General features: G+C 42.5%; 1 protein-coding gene across 3 annotated transcripts; it reads left to right on the plus strand.

Annotated features, from left to right (window-relative positions):
- The first annotated feature begins 2,911 nt into the window (after positions 1–2,911).
- On the plus strand, positions 2,912–21,425 carry LOC121269552 (zinc finger protein 239-like). Of its 3 annotated transcripts, none has more exons than XM_041174354.1 (2): positions 2,912–3,027; positions 15,897–21,425. In XM_041174354.1, the coding sequence occupies exon 2, from the start codon at positions 15,915–15,917 to the stop codon at positions 17,076–17,078; it is 1,164 nt and encodes a 387-aa protein (XP_041030288.1). In that variant the 5' UTR covers positions 2,912–3,027; positions 15,897–15,914; the 3' UTR covers positions 17,079–21,425. The 3 variants fall into 3 exon arrangements, 2 of the variants coding, with proteins under 2 accessions (XP_041030288.1, XP_041030206.1); XM_041174272.1 differs by having other exon boundaries at positions 2,913–3,009; XR_005941382.1 differs by lacking the exon at positions 15,897–21,425 and adding an exon at positions 7,236–7,863 and having other exon boundaries at positions 2,926–3,009.
- Positions 21,426–21,784: the final 359 nt, after the last annotated feature.

The following is a 21,784-nucleotide window of genomic DNA, read 5'->3' on the forward strand; positions in this document are numbered from 1 at the left end:
GCATGCCTTGGTTCCTTAAATATGAGCCATTGCCTATCCACTATCATGGAACTTTTAATTAAGTTCCCCAATCTATCATAGCCAGCTCACCACTTATGCCTTCATAGTTTTGTTTGTTTAGATTTAGGACCTTAGTTTTAGATTGGAATATTTCACTTCCATCCTTTTGAAGAATTCTATCATGTTATGGTTACTGTTCCCTAAAGGACCTCTCACAACAAGATTATTAATTAACCCCTTCCCTTTGCACAATACCTACTCTAGGATAGCTTGTTCCCTAGTTGGTTCCTTGAGGTACTGGTTTAAAAAAAACAGATACTGGTCTAAAAAATCTTGTCCACTCTAGGAATTTAGGCACCGCAGTATTATTGCTAATTTGGTTTGCCATATGCAGATTAAAGTCACCCATGATTACTGTAGCACCCTTATTACATGCATCTCTAATTTCCTGTTTATTGCCATCCCCTACCTTATCACTACTGTTTGAAGCCCTATAGATAACTCCCACTAATGTTTTCTGCCCCTTGTTGCTTCTTAGCTCCACTCAGACTGATTCTACATCTAGATTTTCTGAACCAATATCCTCTCTCACTATTGCATGAACTTCAGCTTTAACTAACAACACCACGCCACTTCCTTTTCCTTTATGCCTGTCCTTCCTAAACATCGAATACCCTTGGATATTCAGTTCCCAGCCTTGGTCACCCTGCAGTCATGTTTCCGTAATCGCAATCATATTGTACCATTTACATCTATTTACACTGTTAATTCATCTACTTTATTGTGAATGCTGCAAGCATTCAGATGCAGTGCCTTTAGATGTGTCTTTTTAACATTTTTGCACATTTGTTTTGTATTATGGCCCTATTTGCTTCCAGCCCTTGTTTCCTCTGCCTTCTGCTTTTGCTTCCTACTTTTCTGTCTTTCATTACTACCTTGGTTTCCCTTTTTGTGTCTCTCCCCACTCAGGTTCCCATCCCCCTACAAATCTAGTTTAAACCCTGCCCTACAGTACTAGCAAATACCCCGGCAAAGACAGTGGCCCCCCTCTTGCTGGGGTTCAACCCGTCCTGCCTGTACAGGTCCCACCTTCCCCCGAATCAGTCCCAATGCCGCAGTAAGCTAAATTCCTTCCTCCTACACCTTCTCTCCAGCCATGCATTCATCCGGTCTATTCTCCTCTTCCTGATCTCACTTGCACATGGCACTGGGAGTAATCTGAGATTACTACCTTAGAGATCCTGCTTTTAAATTCATTTCCTAGCTTCCTATATTCTGCTCTCGGGACCTCATCCCTCATTTTACCTATGTCTTTGGTACCGATATGGACCTCAACCTCTGACTGTTCATCCTCCCCCTTCAGAATGTCCTGCAGCCGCTCAGTGACATCCTTGACCCTGGCACCTCACAACATTTATGAAGTATTTAGATGAGCACTTGAAATGCTATAGCATAGATATAGCATACTATGGGCCAAGTGGTGGAAAATAGGATTAGAATAGATAGGTGCTTGATGGCTGGCAAGGACACGATGGGTTGAAGGGCCTGTTTCTGTGTTGTATAAATCTATGACTCTATAACCAGGGAGGCAACATACCATCCTGGTGTCACATCTGCAGCCACAGAAACGTCCATCTGTTCCCCTTACAATAGAATCCCCTATCACCTCTGCCCTACCCCCACCCACAACCCCAACCCCCCGCCCGCAGCTGGGCCACTCATGGTGCCACAGACTTGGTTTCTAAGGGGAAAGCAGCAAGAGCCATCTCCCCCAGTATTATCCAAATTGGAAAATCTGTTAGCGAGGGCGATGGACCCAGTGGACCCCTGCACAATTGTCTAGTGCTTTTACTCTGTTTGACAGTCACCTATCACCTTTCTGTCTGTGCACTCTTTATCTGCAATGTGACCACCTCACTCTCCAAGAATATCTCAGCCTTACAGACACTCCACAGTGACTCCAGCTGCAGCTCTAGCTCTGAAACGTGGATCTCGAGTAGCTACAGCTGGAGACACTTACTGCGCACATGGTCACTCTGGACACTGGAAGTGTCCCTGACTTCCTGCATCGCACAGGAAGAGCATTCCATGTGGCTGAGCTGCCTTACCATGACTTACGCTTAAATTACACCCTTTACTTCTTCTAGTTTAAGGAATATTAAATATATACTATGGACCTTACTTCTTATACTTTGAACACTACTTAATCTAAACTAAAGACCAATTTTTACTTTAAAGACTGGACAGTAGAAATACTCATCAAGTCCTACTTATCACACTGGCACACTATCACCTGTCACACTGGCTCTCAGTCCCACACTGGTTTCAGGCCTGGTTCCCCTGACTCTAAGGCTGCTGCCGCTCTCTCATTATCAAATGCCAAAAGCAGAAACATAGGAGCACCTCTTTCCATTCCTCCCATAACTCCCTTGATCACCCAAATGCCAGCACTCTATTCTAAGTTGCACTAACTTTATATGCTGCTAAAACAAAGACTCGGTGAACCAGTCACAAAGGAACCCGTTTCAGCTGCTTCTTTAATTAACTAACTGCTCATCCAGTGTAGACTTTGTTAAAACCCTGTTAAAGGCTGGAAATTTTAGAATTTAAACACTATATTTCAGTTAAATACTAACTAAAAAAAATTAGATTTTAGAAAAAGATTTTTAAAAATTAAGACTCCTTACTCACCATCCAGCTGCATCCATTTTGCTTCTGTTTTAATATCTAAAGCTTGTGATTACGCACTAAAAACCAATTTATTTACACTTAACTTGAGCGGGGGGAGGAAATTAACATATCTTTAAAAAAATATTGATGGAGACTAATCCTGGCGCCGGGCAGTGAAGAAATGGCAATTCACAACACCCAGAGTACCCCGCGCTCCTGAAAGTCTCCTATCTCCGGAGCTCAGGCGGCCGCGTGCGCGCGCAGCCTGAACGAGCTCTCCGAGCTCCTGCGCTTTGAGGCGAGGCGGCGAGAAAGAGATTGGAGGTCGATGTTAAATCGGTAAGAACGCGTCCCCGGGTAAGTGAGGCCTCTGTACAAGCTGTGGAAGGAGGCGGAACAGTTTAAGTTAGGGGACGGGCGTTATAAGATAGTTTTAATTTCGGACGGGGACGCAGGATCTCTCCTTCCCACTCCACCATCTGGCAGTTTGCTGGTTCCGCCATTTTAACCGCTTTCCGGTGACTTTGGCCGGGAAATTAAATCGCATCGGCCGGAGGGGAGGGGTTCATAAATAATTCAGTCTGGTCTCGTCAATGTAACTTTGCCGGACTCAAACTCGTGGCTGAGGCCTCAGTGCAACACAAAGCGGGATTGCGGCCCCATCAGCGATCCTCACCTTCCCCCGCACTGAGACCTTCAGAATAGGCCCTTTATGATTTCCCAGGGGCAGCTTTACAGCTCTCAGAGCAATGCTTAGGGAGTTCTGCTAATGTAGCTGAATATATCCGTGCCAACAAATATTCTTCCCCCCCCCCCCAAAAAAAAAGTGTGGCTGTACGTTCATCACATTACTGTTCCTGGGATGTTGTACAGAAGGGATATTAGTCTTTTTTTTCTATTAATTTACTCTTGGGATGTGACTGGTGTTGACAAGGCTGAACTTCGTTTGCCCTGAGAAGCTGATTGTGAGCTTTCTTGAGCTAATGGAGTCCTTCTGGTGATGCTGCAGCGTAGGAAATTCCAGGATATTGGTCCAGCAACTTTATCAAAACAGTGGCTATTTAACTAATCAGATGAATAAGGGTAGATGGCAGGGCAGGCTTGGCCTAAATAGCCAAGTGGTTATAGTACTGGGTTTGTAACCCCAAGATCAAGAGTTCAACTCTCACAATGGCAAACTATGAAACAATGTAACTTCATCTGAATAGGAACAGATGAAGGAACGTGTTTGTACTCGAAAGAGTTACCATGGCAGGGCAGGTGATGCGCTATAATAGAAGCGCATGTGAGTTTGTGGAAAGCGTTGTGATCCTGGGCAAACACATCTGCAATTATATTCTGCAACTCCAGAAACTTCGGCTCAGAATCGTTGAGCTGGAGTCCAAGCTGCAGACGCTGTGGAGCATCAGGTAGGGGGAATGGTTACCTGGACACATCCCAGGAGGCAGTCTCACCCCGTGGGTTAAGTAAAGCTTTAGAGTTCTTTGCAGTCAAGAATGGGTGTTGCACTGGTTGTGTTGCCTGTCTGCTGCCTGGTTTAAAGAGATCTAAGAGCTGCAGATGAGCTTGGGGGAATGGACGATCAAATTGTCTTGGCCCATGTAGGAATCAGCTACGTAGGTAGAAGCAGGAATAATGTCCTGCTGAGAGAGTTTGAAGAGTAGGTCCAAATAAAAACTCAACTTCAAAGATTATAATCTCTAGATTGTTGTCTGAGCCACATTGCAATTGCTACAGGGTCAAGCAGAATAGAGACTTAAGCACATGATTCAAAAAGTGGCGTGAGTAGGGATTTTGATTTGTGGAGCAATGGCACCAGTACTGTGGAAAGAGGGAGCAATTCCAGTGGGATGGGCTTCACTTAAACCAGGCTGGGAGCAGTGTGCTGATGAATCATGTAACTAATCTAAAAGCAGGGTTTGAGGAGTCAGGTGAAGGGAAATTTGGAAATCAAAAAGAAAAATTGAGGAGCAGTGCAGTAATTTGGGTAAAGACAGGCATAGTGGAAAAAGAAGGGTCAGAGTTTAATGGTAACAGTGCACCTGCAAATAAGGTCCAACCAAAGAATAAAGTTTAAAAAAAAGACTATTTGAACGCTCAAAGCATTTGTAACAAGATAGCGGCACAAATGGAGATAAATGGGTTTGATTTGATCGCCATCGCAGAGATATGGTTGTGAGGTGACCAAGGGTCAGCAAACAAATATTTCAGGGTGCACATTTCAAAAAGCCAGGTATCATGGAAAAGGCCAAGATTGCCCTGATAAACGATGACATAAGGGCAGTAGTAAGAAAGGATCGTGTCTCAGAATAGGATAGACATCAAGTAAGAAATAATTGGAGCTTGTATCAAAGACAATGTAATAATTGTGGGGTTTTAATCTTATAGATTGGACAAATCAAATTGACAAAAGTAAATTGGGAAATGAATTTGTGGAATGCTTTCACAATAGCTTCCTAGAAGAATACATTGTGGAACCAAGTAGGAAAGAAATAGTTTTAGATCTAGTATTGTGTAATGAGGGGTGGCTTTATTAGTAATTTCACAGTAAAATGTCCTGTGGGGAAAATGTGATCATAATACAATTAAATTCCGCATTAAATTTGAGAGCGACAAAACTAAAAATTTCAAACTTCAAAATAGCCAATTATGTAGGTATGAGGGGAAAGCTGGCTAAGGTTAATTGGATAAATAGACCACAAGAAATGGCAGTACATAAACAGTAGGAAACATTTAAAGAAATTATTAAAAATTTTCAACAAAAATACATTCCATTGGGGAAAGATCCACCTATGGCTTACTAGAGAGTTAGTATGAGATTAAAGGATGAGACTTTTAGGCCCGTAACTGCCAAGCTCCGGGGCAGAGTATCCAGGGGTTAACCCAAAGATGTGCTGGGGATTCCCCACTCCCTGGAAGTTCCCAGGTAAGGATTGCATGGCAAATGCATGGGAAATTCAAACTTTCTTTGGGCAATCGCCCAGCACTGGGAACTATCCAAAAATACGATTTAAATTGCAAACTTCAGATTGTTCTGACTGCCATACAGAAAAAGTTAGAAGAATTAACTTGTAGCTTCTGGGTAACTATTGGACTGACTTCCCTGATGCCCCCATAGGACTCCCCAAACCACCCATGGGACGACACCCCCAAACCACCCATGGGACAACACCCCCACTTTCACCTGCTGGCCCTACCTGACCTGACGCAGCAACCCCACTCCCCCTCCCCAGGCCTCACCTGACCTTCAGCACTCCCAAACCACCCACCCCTGCCAAAATCCTACCCACTTAGAACAAGGAGAAGGGAAGTGTATAAGTTGTCAAAAATGGCTAGACCTTTATATGAATCTGATTTATGGCAGCTAGTGCCATTAAAAAAGAGGACATGGCTTACTTGCCTTTGACTTTCCTGGACTCGACAGTTGGCTATGGAAGCCCGCTGTGCTGCAGTGATCTCACCCAGCCTGAACCGGAAGGTCGGGCGCGGTAGGAATTGCTTCATTTTAAGGTAAGAAACTAGGTGCAGAGTGGCTATAGTAAACATTCATCCTGTAGAGGCAGAGACAGGAGAAATTACCATGGGGAATGAGGAAATATCAGAGATGTTGAACAAGTATTTAATGGCTGTCTTCACAGTACAAGACAAAAATTAAATACCAGAAATAGAGTTTAATCCATGTGTGCTTTGTCCAATGACAGGCCCTTGGCTCAGTCTTCTCTGTGCCTCTCTGTCCTATGCCAGTCTTTTCATTTTCCAATAACCTTCAATTTTCATGCCATCCAACATTGATATTCTCTTCAGTATTGCTGATAAAAGAGACATGACTAAGCTTTTCATCATGCATTCATCAGGGCACTCACAGGAATATCAATATATGGAAAAGACAATTATACTGTATGTGAAGAGAGTGCTGATAGGTTGGCAAGTGGCGTTGCCATGAAGAATGCACCACTGATGGTGACTGACGGTTAACTGCTAAGCATTAACTGTTTGAAATTTAAACCAGGCAGATTGTCCCAGGCAATCAAGGCCTGAGGAATGAGTCAGGAATGGCTGTCACTTATTTTGTTTAGCTGAAACAGGCACAATGTGTATACATATTATTTCTGTCTACAAGGAACAGGGCCCTGTGTACTAATATATGTAGCTTCCAGTACGTGCAAATGCACCACACTGCGAGCCCGACTGATAATTTTGAATTGGTTGTCAGCGTAATTCTTATCACATTGGACAACATTTGCTAAATAATCCTCAATCATGGGTTCACACCTAATGTGAGACACTGTTTTGAGTTTTGCAAGCATGAGCTGTTTAGATAAGGTCTGTATCTTGCCCGTTGCGAACAGCAGTAGGGACATGCTGTTTGATAGGATCCGCCAGTCTTTGGGATGTAAGGCCCACACACCCAGCATCGAACTGGTACTAAAATTCGTATACCTCATTACTCATTTGTCTGATAGGCAGAACGTCTTTTTGGCTTGATGGCAGCATCCTGTTAGTGGCAAATACCATTTGTGTTGTAAAGAACATATCTTTTTATTTTTTGTTGGACTGTGAATTAGAAGTACAATGGCTGCAGTTTGAAAGACATGTCCACTGGAACAGGATGAAAAATATACAGATGTATTGCAGTTTTGGAACAGAGTGCCATGAAAGACAGGATGGTGCCGGAAAGGAGTCCAGGACCAAGGGAGCTGCCTGACAACAGCATTTTAATTGGTGCCTGATCAGGTGACCAGGTTTTCTGTGGTAGCAGTGAGCAGAAAGCTCCTGGCCTGCAAAGAGTAAACATCTAAAATCTCTTTTCCTCATATCTCTATAACCTGCTCTCTTTCTGAAAACCCCTGTCAAGAAGCAAAAGGAAAAATCATTTAGATACATTGAAAGGCAAGTGCTCAACCAGTGAGCTAAATTCTGAAAGTGCTGGAAGACCACTTCCTGTCATCAACAAGAGCTGAAAGGAATTTGAAAGACATCAATCAAAATCAACCGATCGAATCTTGTGCTCCGGATTAATGCTGTTGAACTGTTTTATCCCACTCTTAAAATTCATGTTTTGTGTATGTGTATAGGGATTTAAGAAGGGGTAGAGTTTAAGTTATAGTGGTAGAAGTTATCAGTTTGTATTTCTGTATTTTGCCGCTGGTTAACGACAGCTTGATCAATAAACAGTTATTTACTTATTAAGGTTACAAACCTGGTGCTCGTATTCTGTTAACCTAAATTAAACAGTTAGGTAGAATTGAGGCAATCTGGTGGTTTGGTCAAACTTTTCACATTTGTTGCAGCTTGGGGAACAGTGGGTCTTGATATTTTACAGTGCACTTTCCGCAGTGAGTCGTGACAGTGTCGCTACTGCATAGTAGCAGTGTGAAACAGCCAGCTTCAGCAGTTGCTCAACTTTTTGAGATACCAATTTTTGATATGTCAGGAAAGAGGAGTTCACTTGTCTGCTCCATTTCATAGGTGAGCGCAGGATGGAGCCCATTAAGACGTGTAAGGAAATTGTTACATGCAGCTGCAGATTTAAATATAGCAAACGTATCATCCACAAATCAGAAGTATGCAAAGAGTAGGAGGCTTGGTGTCATTCCATCAAAGACACGTTTCTCATGGAACCTAACAAAGATGTTTGTGGGAGCTGGGCCTAAAGGGGATCCCATGACAATACCATCTATTTGGGCATTCATGGTGTCATTAAAACTGAACTCAACTGCGCAAGTTGCCGAGTTCATATGTTCAATGAATACTGATTCACACAATGGTGGCAGGTCTAGATTGCCATGATACAGTGCTGCAGCACAAATACCTATGGCTTCCTTAAGTGGAATATTGGTGAATAGGCTAGCAATGTCAAGTGAGCACATGGACACAGCATTGCTATCGATATGCAAGTCCTGTATGGTCTTTGCAAATGTGAAGGAATCCTTCACTGTGTATGTGGAATGAACTCTCCTTCCTTGACACACTAGTTGAGAAATCTGCCAGGGGATTCTCTACCATGGTTTAAAGCAAGCCTACTTTCACTGGTCAATATATGTGTTGGGATTCTTACTGTACCATGCACGATAAGATTGGTCTTTTTGGCAACCTTGTAAATAGGGCCTGAGCCATTTGCTCACTATCAAGCTTGATACTGAAACAGGGCACGTCAGCAGCATCCTGCAGGATAATGGTTACCCTGATCAGATCATTTTGCACTGTGTATCATGCAAGCTCATGAACGGGCCTAAGACCGTCACTTTCGCCCCTGAAGTGCCCAGTCTACCTCAGATTACCCTGGAAGGGCAAGGTATCTTAAAAGTTGAGCAACAGCTGAAGTTAGCTGTTTCATGCTGCTACTATGGAGTAGCAGCATAAGTGGTATTTGCCACTAACAGGATGCTGCCATCAAGCCAAAATGTGGTATATGAAATTCAGTGCCAATTTGATGCTAGGTATGTAGGCTTTACAATCCGAAGACTGGCGGATCATATCAGCACGTCCCAGCCACTGTTTGCAACGAGCAGGGTACAGACCGTACCTAATTACCCCCTGCTTGCAAAACTCAAAACATGGTGTCCAGTATTAGACGTGATTCCGCGTTTGGACAACATTTGCTAAATAATCCTCAGTGTAATAAGAATTACGCTGACAATCAGTTTAAAATTGTCAGTCGGGCTGGCAGTGTGGTGTATTTGCATATACTGGAAGCTACAAATATTAATACACAGGGCCCTGTTCCTTGCAGACAGAAAGAACATGCACATACATTGCGCCTGTTTCAGCTAAACTAAATAAGTCACAGCCATTTGCTGACTCATTCCTCAGGGCAATGCCTTGACGAATCAGGCTCCAGCTGACTGGTTTAAATTTCAAACAATGCTTGGCAGTTAACAGTTAGTCAGCCAGTGGTGCATTCTCCATGGCATCGCCGGTCTCTTCACATACAGTATAAACTGTTGCCTTCCCCCTTATATTGATATTCTTGTGAGTGTCCTGATGAGTGCAAGACGAAAAGCTTAGACATGTCTCTCATATTTTTTCAGCAGTACTCAAGTTCTGTACTACCAAATGACTATTTGATATTCTCTTCCTTCATCTTCCTCTTTTTACTTGAACTTTTCCCTCCATAACATCTTAATCATAATGCCTATCTCCAAATCACCAAGAAATATTCATAGAAGGAAGAGAACTAGAAAAGGTGCAAGAATTCAAGTATTTATGAAGCTTAATATCTGCAGATGGAAGGTGCAACAAAGAAATAAGAGCAAGGACAACAATGGGAAAGGCTGTATTTCATAAGAGGAGACTTGCTAACCAGAAGGCTGAGTTAGTAACTCAACAAGCGACTTGTTGAGAGCTTGATTTTCAGTGTTGTTTTGTATAGATGTGAGACATGGAACTCATTGAAAAGGCATTGAACTTGTTAAATAGCTTTAAAATGTGGATGAAGAGAATGGAAATGACCTGCTGGACAGAAATCGTAACAAATGATATTGTGCAGAGGAGAGTGAACAAAGAAATTTGCTGAATGTACTTAGGAGAAGATGGAGAGTCTGAGCAGGGCACATCGTAACATGAAATGGACTAGTAACGGGCTAATAAGAGGGAGGAAATTGAAGTAATTAGTATCAGCAGTTAAAAATTATTGGAGAAACTTATGGGACAAAGTTTTAGATCCGAAAGCTGCCAAATCCCATGACCTGATGGCCTGCATCCTAGGGTTCCAAAAAAGGGAGCTACAGAGAAAGCTGATTTACTGGTAATAATTTTCCAAAATTCCCCTGGCCCCAGTGGATTGGAATTGGAAGTGAGCAAATGTGACACCACTGTTCAAGAAAGGAGTGTTTCTACTGTCATTGCTACTTAATACAGGAAGGATGTTTAAATTGTTTGGTGGACCTAAATATTTTTACTAGATTTAGCTTTAACTTGCCAACCACTGTAACTTTAATTTTGAGAAAAACTCTCAAAGTCTAATTCACTTTTCTGTGCTGAGTTAGCTGATTTTCCAAAATTTCCCTAGATCCTGGAACGGCCCCAGCAGATTGGAAGTTAGCAAATGTAACACCTCTTCATGAAGGGAGAAAGAGAGGAAACTGGGAGCTACAGGCCAGTTAGCCAGACATAGTCATGAGGAAACATGGATGGAGATTTGGTTAATGGACAGGAAGCAGAGTGCAGATATTGGATAATATGGAGAAGTTCACTTTGGTAGTAAAAATAAAATGTTTTATAAAAGGAATGAAACTTTTAAATGTTGATGTTCAGAAGGACTTGGGTACTCTTACAAAGAACACAACATGCAGGTAACAGCTAACAATTAGAAAGGTAAATGGCACGTTGACCTTTATTGCAAGGGAACTGGAGTAAAAAACAAGGAATGTGACAATTGTTTGCGGCCTTAATGAGGCCACACCTGGTGCACAATGCGCAGTTTTGGTCTCTATAGAAAGAAATATAAAGTTGCCTTTTGGAGGCAGTATACTAAATTAGCTCCTGGGGATGAGAGAGTTGCCCCATAGTGAGAGGCTGAAAAAATTGGATCTGTATTCTCTGGAGTTTGGAAGAATGAAAGGTGTCCTCATTGAAACATACAAAATTCTGAAGGGACTTGACAGGGTTGACACTGAGAGGTTGTTTCTTTTGGCTGGAGAATCTAGAACATGGTCAATAATTTAGGACTGATGTGAGAAATTTCTTCAGCTAATTTTGGCACACACTACCCCAGAGAGTCGTGGGTGCGCCATTGTTGAGTAAATTTAAATGTGCAATAGGCACATTTTTTGAGTCTCAGGGTATCAAGGGGTATGGGGAGCAGGTGGAAAAGTAGAGTTGAGGCAGAAGATCAGCCATGATCATATTGAATGCTAGAGCAGGCTCAAGGGACCTACTATCTGCTCCCATTTCTTATGTTCCTATGAAGGAACAGCAATATATGTTGATGTCCGGATAGTGTGTAACTTGGAGGTGATTGTGTTCCTATCATCCTGCTGTTCTTGATGCCCTTGGTGGTAGTGGCATTGGGCTGGAAGGTGCTGTTGAGGTAAGTTTGGAAAGCTGTTACAGTGCATCCTGTAGATTGTACCAACAGCAGCTACAGTGGTAGTTATAGAGATCATTGTCAATTAACCAGGCTTCATCCTAGCTGACATCATACTTGTTAAATTTTGTTGTGTAAGCACCCATTCACATTCCTGATGAGCATTATAGATGGTGAAGACACTGAAGAATCAGGAGGTAAGCTACTGGTCACACAGAACACTCAGCCTCTGCCAGATTCCTGTTATATGGTTGGTCTACCTAGTCTGATATAGACATGACCTTCCAAAACAGTCTTGATTTAGGAATTGTCCCGTTGAATTGGAAAATTACCACTAACACTCCATTATTTAAGAAGGGTGGGAGAGAGACACCAGAAAGTTATAGAGCTGTTAATCTTTACATCTGGGGTGAGATGGTGGCGTAAAAGTAATGTCATTGGACTAATGCCCTGGGTTCAAATCCCACTATGGCAGTTGGTGGAATTTAAATTCAATTAATAAAAATATGGAATTGAAAGCTAGTCTCAGTAATGGTGACCATGAAACTGCTATTGATTGTCGTAAAAACCCAAATGGTTCACTAATGTCCTTTAGAAAGGAAATCTGCTGTCCTTACCTGGTCTGGCCTACATGTGACTCCAAACCACAGAAATGTGGTTGAATCTTAACTGCCCTCTGCAATGGCCTAGCAAGCCAATCAGTTCAAGGGCAGTTAGGGAAGGGGAACAAATGCTGGCCTTGTCAGTGACGCCCACATCCCAAGGAGGAATAAATAATAAGTCTATTGTGGAGAAGTTACTAGAATCTGTTATTAGGGACAGAGTAACTGAACACTTAGAAAGATATGAACTGATCAGAGAGTGAGGGTGGGAATGTTTGTGGAATCGCCCCCTCCCATTATCCATCACCATTCACAACTGGATGAGGCAAGCGTGCAGAGCTTTGGCCCTTCCCAAAATCCACAAAAAGGACTGTCTCGGTAGACCGATTGTGTCAGCCTGTTCCTGCCCCACGGAACTCGTTTCTTTCAATCTTGACTACATTCCCTCTCCCCTTGTCCAGTATCTTCGCACCTACATCCATGATTCATCTGATGCCCCACGTCATATCAACAATTTCTGGTTCCCTGGTCCTAACTGCCTTCTCTTCACCTTGGACGTCCAATCCCTCTGCACCTCCATCCCCCACCAGGATGGCCTGAGGGCTCTCCACTTCTTCCTTGAATAGAGGCCCAAACAATCCCCATCCACCGCCACTCTCCTCCGTCTGGCTGAACTTGTTCTCTCACTGAACAATTTCTCCTTAAGCTTGTCTCACTTCCTCCAAATAAAAGATGTGGACCCACATGGGTCCCAGTTATGCCTGTCTCCTTATGGGGTATGTGGAAGGTTCCTTGTTCCAGTCCTACTCAAGCCCCTTACCACAACTCTTTTTTCAGTACATTGATGATTGTTTCGGTGCCGCTTCATGCTCTTGTCCGGACCTGGAAAAATGTATCAATTTTGCTTCCAATTTCCACCCCTCTATCACCTTCACATGGACCATCTCTGACACTTCCCTTCCCTTCCTTGACCTCTCTGTCTCCATTACTGTTGATAGACTGTCCACCAATATCCATTACAAGCTCACTGACTCCGACAGCTACCTCGACTACATTACTGTAAGGACTCTATCCCATTCTGTCAATTTCTTTGCCTCCATCTCATCTGTTCTGATGATGCCACTTTCCAAAACTGTGCTTCTGACATGTCTTTCTTCTCCCTTAACTGAGGTTTTCCACCCACTGTGATTAACAGGGCCTCAACCATGTCCATCCCATCTCCTGTGCCTCTGCCCTCATACCTTCCCCTCCTTCCCAGAACCATGATAGGGTCCCCCTTGTCCTCACCTTTTACCTCACCATCCTCCGCATTCAAAGGATCATCCTCCGCCATTTCCATCAACTCCAGCATGATGCCGCCACCAAGCACATCTTCCCCTCACCCTGCCCCCGGTTAGCATTTTGTAGGGACCATTCCCTCTGGAACACCCTGGTCCACTCCTCCATCACTTCACCCCCTTCCCATGGCACGTTCGCATGCAATCGCAGAAGTTGCAACATTTGCCTTTACCTCCTCCCTCCTCACCATTCAAGGGCCCAAACACTCCTTTCAAGTGAAGCAGCGCTTCACTTGCACCTCCTTCAGTTTGGGAGCAGCGATACAGTAGACCAATGCAGTCTCCTCTATGTTGGGGAGACCAAACGCAGACTTGGTGACTGCTTTGCGGAACACCTTCGGTCTGTCCGCTAGCATGACCCAGACTTTCTTGTCACTTGCCATTTCAACTCACCATCCTGCTCTCATGCCCACATGTCCGTCTTTGGCCTGCTGCAGTGTTCCAGTGAAGCCCAATGCAAACTGGAGGAACAGCACCTCATCTTCCAGTTAAGCACTTTACAGCCTTCTGGGCTTAACATTGAGTTCAACAACTTCAGACCACAAACTCTCTCTCTTCTATCTTCGCCCCTTTCAAATCCCTTTTTTAAAATTTATTTTTATTTTTTATCCGCTTATTTATTTATGTATTCATTCATTGTTTTATTCCTTTTTTATCCCTTTTTTTTATCCTTTTCCCCCCAACCACTGCCCCCTCCCTCCACCCCACTCCCAGTAAGGCCATCTGTTACTTGTTCCATATTGTTCTTTCACACAGTGCTGACCCTTGTTCTGCTATTCACACATTCTGCTTTCTCACCTTTATGCCACTATCAGCATCACCTTCAGCCCTTAGTGCTACCATTAACACTCTCTTTGCCTTGTGTCCATGACATCTTTGTCAATCTCCTCTTAGCCCCCACCTATCGCTGACCTTCTATCCAGCTTCACCTGCTCCACCCCCTTTACACAGTATAAATATCATCACATTTCTACTTCTGTTTAGCTCTGAAGAAGGGGGACTTGAAATGTTAATTCTGTTTCTTCACAGATGCTGCCAGACCTGAGCTTTTCCAGCATTTTCTGTTTTTATTTCAGATTTCCAGCATTTGCAGTATTTTGCTTTTGTTTGGTCCTGATCAGTTGATTTGGGATTGCTTACCATGCTGCTTCAGCTGTTTAGCATGTATCAAGTCCTGTGCTGTAGCTACAGCTAATCCTGCACATAGAATATACAGCAGAGAATTGACCTAGCTAGCTTATGCTGGTGTTTAGCCTTTCAGTACATTTTGAAAAATGTTCTCCATGTGAAAATGGGATTCTGTCTCGAAAAGGATTCTGCAATGGTCACTCCTACCAATACTATCATAGATAGACATATGTCCTGCATGTAAATTGGTGAAGATGTGGTCAAGTAGGTTATTCCATTCCAACCACTTGCTGCAAGTCCAGAATGGCTGCTTTGTCCTTCAGGACTCTCAGATCAGTCAGTATCAGGCCATTCTTGGTGATGGATGTTGAAGGCCCCAAACTAGAGTGCATTCTGTGCCCTTGCTATCCTCTGTGCTTTCTATTAGTGGTGTTCGCTAGAAGAAGGAGTACTGATATATCAGCTGAGTTATGGCACTGGTGCTAATCAAGAAGTTTCCATGCCCATATATGATCTGAAGTCATGAAACTTTATGGAGTTGATGTTGAGGATTCCCAGGGCCACCCTTGCCTGACTATATGACTGTGACCCTACCTCTGGTAAGTCTGGTCTACTGGTGAGACTGGACATGTCTCAGGGGTGGTGATGAAGAAGTCTGGAACATTGGTTCTAAGTTACACTATATCAGGTTGCCTGTTGTGTAGCTCTCTCAATTTTGCACTAGTCGCCAGATGTTAGTAAAGAGGGCTTTACGGAGTCAACTGGGCTTTGTCATGTGCTAATTCCTAATTGAGCATAGCTGTGATTTCTTCTGTGATAGTGTCCAAAGACTATTCATTCAAAACATACATGAAGAATGGATACATGGTTTGTCAAGGTAACGGAGGATGGCTGGTGCCCAAAGAACATACACCAGAAGGAGTCAGTGTCTTGATGGGGTTTGGGGGGTTGGAGAGAAAAGAAAAAGGTTGAAAAAAGAAAACAATTGATGAGTGAGACCGTTGCCCAGTACTTATCACTCTAATTGGGCAGAATTCTTAACCTGCATTAAATCGCCTTACACTTTAATGATAATGATTAGAAATTACTGTAACTTTTGAAAGACAGTAATTGTTATCCATCTTGTTTTAGGAGATTCTGACAATACTGATGGAGAACACGCAGGAATCAGACTCTGTTCTTCAGTCAACTGAGATCTGCCAAAAGGGGAACAAATTGAACTTTTCCAAAGGGCCAGATCATCGGCAGCGTTCCCGAGATAAACTGAAGCTCTTTATCTGTTCTGAATGCGGTAAGAGCTTCAACAAATACTCACACCTCAAATTGCACCTATTGGTCCACACAGGAGAGAAACCTTTCAAATGCCGTGTCTGTGAGAAAGAATTCAATCACCCATCCAGCCTTCGTAAACATGAGATCACACACACAGGAGAGAAGCCATTCAAATGCTCCGACTGTGGAAAGAGTTTCAATGACTCGTCTAATCTGTCCCGGCACAAGCGCATTCACAGTGGTGAGAAGCCATTTAAGTGCAACATGTGTGACAAAGGGTTTACTTACTCTCACCATCTAGTATCACACCAGCGTACTCACACAGGAGAAAAACCGTTTCAATGCTCAACATGTGGGAAAGAGTTCAGCCAGTCATCCACACTCGTGATGCACAAGCGAACACATGCTGACAAGAGGCCCTATAAGTGTGGCACATGTGGGAAGGGGTTCCAGCTGTCACGCCACTTGGTGACTCACCGCCGCACGCACACTGGAGAGAAACCAATCGAACGTGGGAAGGAGTTCAAGCAGGACTCCAATTTGGTGAAACATCAGCGGATTGATACAGGAGAGCTGCCGTATAAATGTACCTTCTGCAGTAAGATGTTCCGTCAGTCTCACAACCTAATGATCCACAAGCGTATACACAATGTGAAGAAGCCATATCAGTGCTCCACACGCAGGCAGGAGTTCAACCAGCATTCGTCCCTGCTGAAGCATCAGCAAACACACAAAGGAGAGAGGCCATACTTATGTTCTGTGTGCGAAAAGAGGTTCAAGGGCTCCAGCATGCTGGTGACACATCATGTCAACATGGGTGACAGCCCCTGTCATTGCATTGGATGTGGAAAAGTTTTCAAAAACTCATCAAATCTCATCCAGCACCAGACTGTACACACAGAAGAGTGGCTGCATAAACGTGCTGGGTGTGAGAAGGGCTTCAAGCGTACGCACAAGTCATGCGCACAACTTATTGAGCCATCAGGACGACCACACAGGAAAGATTCCATTCAAATGCACAAGATGCAGGAAAGGCTGTAAAACTCCTCCATCTGTTACATCACCAGCACAGCCACAGTACATGAGATCTTGTCATCTTCCCTTCCATCTCCCCCTGCTTTCCTCTTACACACAAGATCAACATCAGCATTTGGATAAGACATTGTCCCTTAATATCCCGAATCTCCTTTCCTCTACCATAAGCTAGATGGAATGGGTATTGCATTGTGCCACTTGAAGGAGGTACTGACGCACCCCAATTTGTGGGCTAAAATAATTTTGAGTGTGTTAAGCAGGTGTCCACACCAGTATCAGCGCCTTTTTGGAATTCACTTTCAATGTGACATTTGAGAGCAAAATCTGTGGAACCACTTCAAAAATTCTGTCTAATGTTGAATCGACCCCTTGCATCAGAGGGTAAATTGAAATTTGGCACCCTGTAATTTTCTGGTGTCTTCCAAGTCATGGCCCAAGTTAGGAACACTGAGGGGACCCAATTTGTTGCTCCATGATATGGAGTCCACTATACTTGGACCTCAGGAGGTGAGAGCTGTCAGAAATCCAGCAAATGATGTTATCTGAGTGGACCTGCGTTTTTCATTGCCAAGACTTCAGAGAAGGGCAGAAATTTTGCTGTTAGACCTTCAGAAACCTGGCATTAGCAGGTCCTGTCATATTTCCCTCCCAGACACAGTTGGGCTGTTGGACCATCTTGGGTGGGCCAAGGAACTTCAGCACCTTTGTTTTGAACATTTTGTTTCCATATAACAGCGTGAGTCGATTTATATTGGAAAAGCAGCCGGAGATATGAATAGATCCCTAAAATCTCCTCAAGTCTGCCAGTATCATTTTCTTCAAATTGTTTATTCTGTTTTCAAGAATACTGTTGAGAATTGCAGGAAAGGACGTGGGAAAATGACGGACAAGTTAATTAGTCTTGGCAGAATCTTCATAAAGAAGTGCTGTTGCCAGATGGACTTTACATCCTGTTACCAATATGCAATAGGAAAAATTAAGGCAGCCTAGTATGCTTCCGGTATGATAAACCTAATGTGACACCAGACCAGGAACCACTAATGACTTCTTCTAGTTTTATGAAACTCAGTGCTCTCCCATGGAATGATGCAAGTTTAGAAGGCCATTCTCTATAACTGTGCTGTTCAGTATGAATGTTTCACACACTCAGTCACAAATTGCTGAGATCCTAAAAATAACATTGAGAACAATTTAATTTTTTTTCCTTCCCATTTGCCTGAGTGATCAGAGTGAAGAAAACATTCAATAGTGAATATTTGGAAGATGGTGTTTCTGTAATGATTCATTGAATTTGCCCCACGTATGTGGGATTAGCTTCTTCTATAGATGAACACACACAAGGATGGCAGGAGCTTTATGCATGCCTGGGGCAGAAGAGGGGCCGTTTTTTCAGTGTCTTTGGCACCTCCCTTGGCATCACCATGCCCAACAGCTCAGATTAGAAGTCAAAACAGAAAATACTGAAATACTCAGTGGGCCTGGCAGCATCTGTGGAGAGAGAAATAGTTAACATTTCAGATCAATGATCTTTCAACAGAACTGGGAAAAGCTAGAAATAACTTTTTTAAGCATGTAACGGGGTGGGGGGCCGGGTGGGAAAAAGAGCAAAAGGGAAGGTCTGTGATAGGATGCAAGACAGTGGAGATTAAATAACAAAAGAGTTGGTGGTACAAGGCCAAAGGGACTATGTAGATGGACAAGCAAAGAAACAAAACATGTCCAGAGGAGGTGTGAATGGTAGAATGATGAACAGGTCAAAGATGAGTAAATCAAAAATCAAGAAAGAGAAAAGGAAACAATTGGGACCAAGTTTACTGTAGTTCCAGCATTTTGTTTTTATTTCAGTTTTTCTGTGTCTGATATATTTTGCTTTTGTTTCAGATTAGAAATCCCTGCTTTGAGGTACTGAACATAAATCATAGAATCTTTTCGCATAGGAGACCATTCAGCATATCTTGCCCCTGTTGACCCTTTAAAAGAGCAGTTGTGTTTAATCCTTTATTTCTGATTTTTGTCTGTAATTTTGCATGTTCCTCACCCTCAAATACATGGCCAACTCCATTTAAAAATTAATAATGGAATCAGCTTCCACCACCTCTTCAGGTAAAGAGTTCCAGATCCTGACAACAGTTAAGTGGGAAAAACAATTTTGTCTCAAGGCAAACAGTCTTAACTTTTCTAATCTTTGACCATAACTGAAGTCCTTCATCGCTGGTAAACCCCTTCTGTGCCCTTTCTAAGGCTCCCGACAATTCTCCACAGTGCTCCGGCTGAGGGTATACCAGTGATTTATAAAGTTCGAGCACAGATTTCTTTACTTTTATATTCTATGCCTCTATACATAAACCCAAGAAACCCATGTGTTTTTTAACCATCTGCCACCTTTAACCTTCTCTGTTTCCTTATTAAAGAATTCAACTCCAACCAAAGTAGTCAGACAGAATTTGTCATTAACAAATCCATGCTGGCCCTCTGATTAACCCAATAAAAATTTGTTTTATGCATGATAATGGTTTCCAATAACTTCCCCACTTCAAATGTTAAGCTGAATGGTGTATTGTTAATGGTTTAACCCTCCCCTCTTTTGAATAGTGGCCTTAAGTAAGAAACCTTCCAGTTACTATATCCAGTGACTATTAAAAGACTGTGACCAATGGCTTTGAAAGTTCTATCTTCGCTTCTTTTAGCAATCTAGGATACATTCCAACTAGACCAAGTGATTTACCAACTTTCAATCTTTTTAGTACGTCTTCTCTTCTATTACAATCCATAAAATCTCCCCTCTTTTGCTGTAAACTATAAAAAGAATAGGTAGGTCACTTAGTTCGAATGTGGGAGTCTACTTAGAAGAAAAACTTGAACTACAAATATATCAATCACTAAAAGTTACACCACAGGTTAGCAAGGCCATAAAGCAAATCAAGCACTGGGCTTTGTTTCTAGATGGATAGAATTGAAAAGTAGGGTAGTTATGCTAAACCTGTATTAAGCCTTGGTTAGACCACACTTAAGTGTACTGTATGCAGTTCTGGTCACCATTTTATAAAAGGGATCTAAATACATTGGAGAGTGTAGAGAAGATCTACAAAGACGATGCCAGAAATGCATGGGTACATATCAAGAAAGGATTGACTTCTTGGCCTCTTTTTTTTCTTCTTGAAGAAAGGCTGAAGGGTGACCTAATAGAAGTCTTTAAAATTATGATAAAGTGGAATGTTGATAGAGCAGAATATAGAGAAAATGTTTCCTCTTGTGGAGAAGAGCATTACTGGAGGTCATCAATGTAAGTTCGTCACTGAGAAATCCAATAGGAAATTCAGAAGAAACTTAATTACCCAAAGAGTGCTGAGAATCTCTACCACAGTAAACATTTGAAGCGAATAGTATACAGGTAAATGCATTTAAGGAGAGGATAGGTAAGCATATGAGGGATAAGGGGATAGAGGGTTACAATCATAGATTTAGATGGAGAAAGATTGGAGGAGGCTCAAGTGGAGCATAAATATCAGCATAGACTGGCCGAAAGACCTGTTTCTGTGCCATATAGCCTATGTAATACGTAATCTTCACATCATCAGCTTCCTTGCTGAAGGCAGGTGCAAGTACTCATTTAACATTTTTTAGCCATATCCTGTGTCTACATGTAGATTTCCCTTTGGTTCTTTAATAGATCCAGCTTTTTCCCCAGCCAAACACCTTTACACTTTGAGTGCACTAAATTTCAGCAAAACTGCACCTCCCATTTTGGAAACATTTTAAATGTAATCAGAGCCTATAAATGTGCCGATAACTCAGATGCATGTGTGTCAAAACTTTTCTTCAATGTTTTGATAGTTTGAAGCAATAAAGCTTAATGGCTCCTATAAAAAAACTTGTTTTCTAACATGTAGACTGTGGAAGAAAAATCACTCAAATATTGCAGGGATTTTATTCTACTAAAGTGGCCCCATAATCTGAAACATTTTAGGGGAGATAACTTTATCAGTGTGGCTCACTTGGTAACATTCAAAAGTCATGGGTTTTAACCAGCACCAGGACCTGGCCATATTAATTAGGCTGACACTCAAATGCCGCATTATAACATATGCCAATCCTTGGAAGAGACTTCAAATCAAGGTGTTGTCTGTCTGGTCACATGGACAGTAAAACCTTGATGGGTTGGTATTGTGAAGAGATGATCAAATAGTCTATTCATCTGCAGTAAACAAAATGTACACTTACTATATGGTTGTGTGTAGGATGGGCATGGAGAGTTTCCTGTCCGAAGATACATTGAAAATAAAAAAAATTTTCAGTGACGTGTATATGTAAAATTTAGGAAATAAACACAGTGTGTGCATCCACTCTTGTAAACATCTTGCGTTGCTTATTTCTCATTAGGACAGTCCAAGAGGGACATTTAACCCAAGTTTATAATATCCAGAAGAGAAACCATGCAAATTACTCAGTTTTAAAATGTCCAGCTAATGAAGGTTTTAGGGCCATACTCCAATTTGTCCTGAGATGGGATCTTGCTAAATTCTAGTTCATTATTTCAAGTATGATACAGCCCCAAAAGAGGCAGTCTGTCCACCATGCCTCTGCTGGCTCCTCGGTAGAGGTATGAAGCAATTCAACTCCTCTGCTCTTTTCCCATCGCCCTGTAACTTTTCCCCCTCAATTCCCTTGTGAAGGTGATGGTCCACCACCCTTTCAAGTAATGTGTTCGAGAT

The sequence above is a fragment of the Carcharodon carcharias genome, chromosome 1 (genome assembly GCF_017639515.1).
Source record: "Carcharodon carcharias isolate sCarCar2 chromosome 1, sCarCar2.pri, whole genome shotgun sequence".
Taxonomy (NCBI): Eukaryota; Metazoa; Chordata; class Chondrichthyes; order Lamniformes; family Lamnidae; genus Carcharodon; species Carcharodon carcharias.

Coding starts and splice junctions, on each gene's coding strand:
- LOC121269552 (XM_041174354.1), top strand. CDS start 15,915: ATGGAGAACACGCAGGAATCAGACTCTGTTCTTCAGTCAACTGAGATC.